The 4,802-nt window shown below is 36.0% G+C and overlaps 1 protein-coding gene across 1 annotated transcript; it reads right to left on the reverse strand.

The window, feature by feature from the left end:
• Positions 1-1,075: 1,075 nt before the first annotated feature.
• Positions 1,076-4,378, reverse strand: alkal2b (ALK and LTK ligand 2b). The gene is made up of 6 exons (XM_036541543.1): positions 4,336-4,378; positions 3,503-3,819; positions 2,776-2,829; positions 2,616-2,696; positions 2,119-2,188; positions 1,076-1,091 (listed from the first exon to the last, which is right to left on the reverse strand). The coding sequence occupies exons 2-5, from the start codon at positions 3,762-3,764 to the stop codon at positions 2,124-2,126; spliced, it is 462 nt and encodes a 153-aa protein (XP_036397436.1). The 5' UTR covers positions 3,765-3,819; positions 4,336-4,378; the 3' UTR covers positions 1,076-1,091; positions 2,119-2,123.
• Positions 4,379-4,802: the final 424 nt, after the last annotated feature.

Genomic DNA, 4,802 nt, shown 5'->3' on the forward strand with positions numbered 1-4,802 from the left:
AATGATTTTCAAAATAATTTGAACAAATAAATCATTTAGAATAGTTGAACGCTAAACAAATAAATGTGCCTATATTACTACAGTGCTTGTCCAATAAAAACCAAAAAGCTGACACGTCTGTATCAACAAAGGGTCACACTATCTGAATTTTTTCTACTCTTTATGCCAGAGACAAACTTTCCAAAGATATACAGAATGGCAGTACCTCTCCCTTCAAAACAGCATTTTTTTCTGGTTCAGGATGTATAAATCATGCTAATAGTTTTAGTTTTTTCAGTTTTAGCATTTATTTAAATATTTCATTTAAATATTCATTCCTCAACACCCAATTGATATTATATACCAAACACTTTCATTTGTAGTTCATATATTTCATATTTACAATATTTATATATTGCACGCTAGCTGTAATATTTATACAGTTAATGTACACATACAAAAAAACAATGGTTTGAAGATATAAATATATATACATATAATCTTATGTACCACATTCAAAAGAGTTTCAGGGTAATTCGGATGTCGTTTTACAGCATGTAAACTTCGGCCATTCATTCATCTCTGCTAAAGGAATAATATCCCGCAAAGACAAAAAGGCAAATTGTCATGCATTTCATAATTCAATCATGGGATTCATTGAAATTGTGACATTAGAGATATGTGGCTGAACTGTGGTTTTTGATGTAATAGCCATTGCTGAGAGGAAACTAAACCAACAAAAAACAACCTGAAAAGGCATGTTGGACAACACGTGAACATGAAAGTAGCTTTTTGTATAAAAATAACTACTTAGTGTGGTTTTGGCAGCAGGACATTGAGGTCTTGAATCTTCTTTTTCAATTAATGTAACTTCATTTGTAACGTGAATTAATAGCAAGCTCATTCAGTGCTGTGATGTGTATGCAGACAAAGCTGACAACATACAATTAAGTCTATGGATGTAATCAATTCTGTTGCAAAAAAAAAAAAAACTATCCTCACAATAACACACAGTGTGACATTATAAACAGATTTTTGAATTCAGTTTGTTTCCCTGTTTTTCTCCAAGGCACTTTTTCTTGAATCTGTATATTTTCTGGTTCCTTTGAAATCTGAGAGAAACAAAAGCGACATTTGGTGCTGTTTATACTTGGCCACATATTAAATTCTTTTCTTACTATGAAAAATGATGAAATGTTAAAAGTTTGTTATAGATATGTCATGTCCCACTCATATTTCATATATCATGCTTCAGTATGCACATATGGTTTATGTCTGCTCTGTTTCACACGTGACTGATAACAAGATAGGATTTTTTTTTCTGCACCCAAACCTTGCTTAACTATGTCCTTCTGCTTTATGACTGCATTAAATCAGCATTCCAAATACTGAACCAAAGAATTTAGAGAAGCAGAAACTATTTGGTACTGAATACCAAGTGAATTATTATGCTTCAAGACATAAAATTATATACAGCAGCTACAGCTATAATTTTTATGGACCAGAAGAATAAACACCTTGATTTTTCTGTATACTGAAGTTTTCTATAACATTAACACTGAGTTTTCCTCACCCCACTTAAAAATCTGTATGTCCAATTGCAGGGATATACAACAGCAGACAAGAAAAGTAAATTTCATCTTTAACTGGAGCAAATAAGAAAACTTTTATATTCATGATTAAATAAATAAATACCCTCATTTAAACCCATTAAACATAGATTTGATGATGTCATTGTTTACAGTTCTTCATGGGTTATACATAGAATGGTGCATGGTAGATTCTGAGAGATAAACCATGACAATTATGACTAAATTCATAAACAGCCCTGAAGAGGTGAGCCATATCTGAATGGTACCTTGTAAAGCAATGTAAAATGACTAGGGCAAAAATACATGTAGACATATACTACTTCACCCTCAAGAAAACTTGCAGCAAAAACTTTCAATGTATGAATGGGTCTTAGAAAATTGTATAATTGTTATTGTTTTGTTATAGTTATGAGTCAAAACAGAAAGTCGCTATTTAAAAAAAATCAGTCAAGCAGAAAGTCAACTTAAACTTTAAATTGTAAGCTCGTCCTACTAGTGTTTCAGTCCATACATGGTGAATAGTAGATTAGGAAAACGCATCTCTTACTTGAGTTAACCTTCCGTGCATCTCTGACTCCCTGCTAACCTTGTTAAAAGTCTGGCACAACGTTTGTAATCTGAAAAAGAAAGGTAAGTTTACTGAATTGCAACTAAAAAAATGTGTAACATGCACCATCAGAGAACATAACACAGTGATCACACAATTCCTGATATGAATTTATGGGTTTAATGGGAGTCATAGGATCAAGGCAGTGAATGAGGTAAATGAGGATGTTTCCATAATAACAGAAAAATAAAGAAAAAGCTATTATAAATGTGTACAAATTCAAATATGTGCAAATATAAATGCCTATGATTATGAATGCTTACAAATATAAGTGTGAACATATGACGTATATTTACCTGTTCACATAGAGTCAGGAGCATATCGATAATGTAACCTCATTTCATCCCTCACCGGCACTTATACTAGCGTTACTATAACGCTAGAATTGCTCATATAAACAATATGAGGTCAGTGTACAGCAGGGCGGTGGCACTTACATGCTGGTATCGTGCAGTCTCTAGCATTGTGATATAGTCTGTTAAAGTGTTTTCTGCACTTGGGACTAAAGTAAAGAGGACCTAGAAGAACGAGATAAACGACAAATTAATAATCATTAGAGAAACGTTCAACAAAGCTTAAGTCGGTGAAATGTCTTACCTGTCAGGTGTTGTAAAAACTTTTCTTTCTGTCTCAGATCTCTCGGAAAGACTTCTGCCATAAGGAAAATAAAAGAAAATGCCATTCAGTTGACGTTTCCGCGTGCGACGTTATGGGTTGTGTTGTTTAACTTCCACACTCCGTCAAATGGTACATAAACTCGGAGTGTCCCAGATTCTCGGCCTCAAGGAAAAATAACTGGAAACCTTTCTGATGCAAAATAACATTGAATGCCAAATGTAAACTGGAATCACACTCTTCGGGAAAATGCGGAAATTGTTCTTTTAATTGTTGTGTTCCGTGACCGTTCGCCTACCTCTGATGGCCTTAAACTATATTCTCCCTGAGTACAAATCACATCACTGACTAATACATGCATGTCCATGGTTGCAACATCTTATCATCGTAAAGGTGTTTTAGCTGTAATATATTACATCTGTCAGATTAATCTAAAATCTATATATATATATCGATATATATCTATACCTATGAACCCGGAAACAGGACCACTGGTTAAGCATCCAATATAAATCATCTCCCTCTTTGCCACAGCGGGGTGGAAACTTGTCAAACACACAAAGTTCAACAGTATTTATGGGAGATAGGTGTCGTTGACATTAACTATACTAAAAAAAATCAACGCTGCCTTTTACAATCTCACACGTTACACAACGTCACCCTGCGGCGCGCTTGTTGCACGTACAATGATCAATTGCCGTATGCTCACCAAGAACGTGATCATCAGGATAGGATTTTAAGCTGTGTACTTCCTCTGCATCGAATGAATAGTCTTGTTTGGTGGAGGAATATTTCAGGTCGTCAGTGTCGTCTGGCCGATGCTGCTTCACGTGTCTTACTTTGTCCATTATCAGTTCGAAGAGGCTTCTTCCGTCCCTAGAGTTCGTGGGAGCAGCGTTCTGCTTGCTGTGTCCGGCGGTGAAGATCAACAGTATAAGTCCCATATAGACAGGTGTGCGCTGTGCACTCATCGCTACTGAAATCTGAGAATAGAAACCCCTCAGCCCCGCGTCGTCTCTTATAGCCCTGAAACACAATAATAATTTAAGACGAGGGGGGTTCTTGGCGTTAGACCAAGTTTTCTTCATATGAATTAAACACATATCCCGTGTTGTTGCGTTGGAAATGAATTATAATTAACGATAAAGCTGTAATCAATAAAAAAAATCCAGGCATATATTCCAAAGTTCTATCAACGATTTCAGAGAGGAGTGTCACAAGTCCCCATCTTATGTGAGTTTATGTGACGCCTGTAGCCTATTTAGTTTTCCCTAAATGGAATAAGATAAAATAATACACTATGACCATATAGATTCTATTGTGAACAACCTTAAACAAACAATTAATCCATAACAAGTGAAGCTGTAGGGCGAAATAAATATAACGCGGTCTCCTCATGCACCTTACTGTATTACTTAAAATAGGAAAAAAATCCTTCGAAGTAAAGTTGCACGCCCGTTCGTAACACCTTGCGCTGAAGGTTAATATATCCAGAAATGAAGCATCATTTCAGAAAATGACAATTTAGATGTATTCCTTTACCTGTATTCCTTTTCGCTGCAGATATATGTCGTTATATGGTGTAGCGGACCTGCAAGCTTATTTGAGGATTATAAATATTACTGTGACCCGAAATGAATAGAGCCTGTTTTCGTCGCCGTGGTGCCGCAGGTATTTCCGAGATCTTTCTCCGCTCCACCACAGACCGGGGCAGGTTCTTATATACTTTTGGGATGCGACGGACTGTTCTGGCCTGGTTGTTTCGACTTGAGGTGAGAGTAAAAATAAATCTTAAAGGAAACTTTCAGTGCATGTAGCGATGAAGTTTGTCCCAGGTCTATTTGCATGGGCTCGATCACTTTTTATTCTCTTGTAGACGTAAGACTCTGTCCCGTGTGGATTACCCTGGCATGTCTTTAATTAAAAACGCGTTAAGAGAGTTCGCTGAAAAAGTCATTTTATTTTCCCAGTCATCGTTCCATTCTTCTCCGAGCAGAATCTTTTTTCCT

Source organism: Megalops cyprinoides, chromosome 12, assembly GCF_013368585.1.
Source record: "Megalops cyprinoides isolate fMegCyp1 chromosome 12, fMegCyp1.pri, whole genome shotgun sequence".
In the NCBI taxonomy this organism is placed as follows: Eukaryota; Metazoa; Chordata; class Actinopteri; order Elopiformes; family Megalopidae; genus Megalops; species Megalops cyprinoides.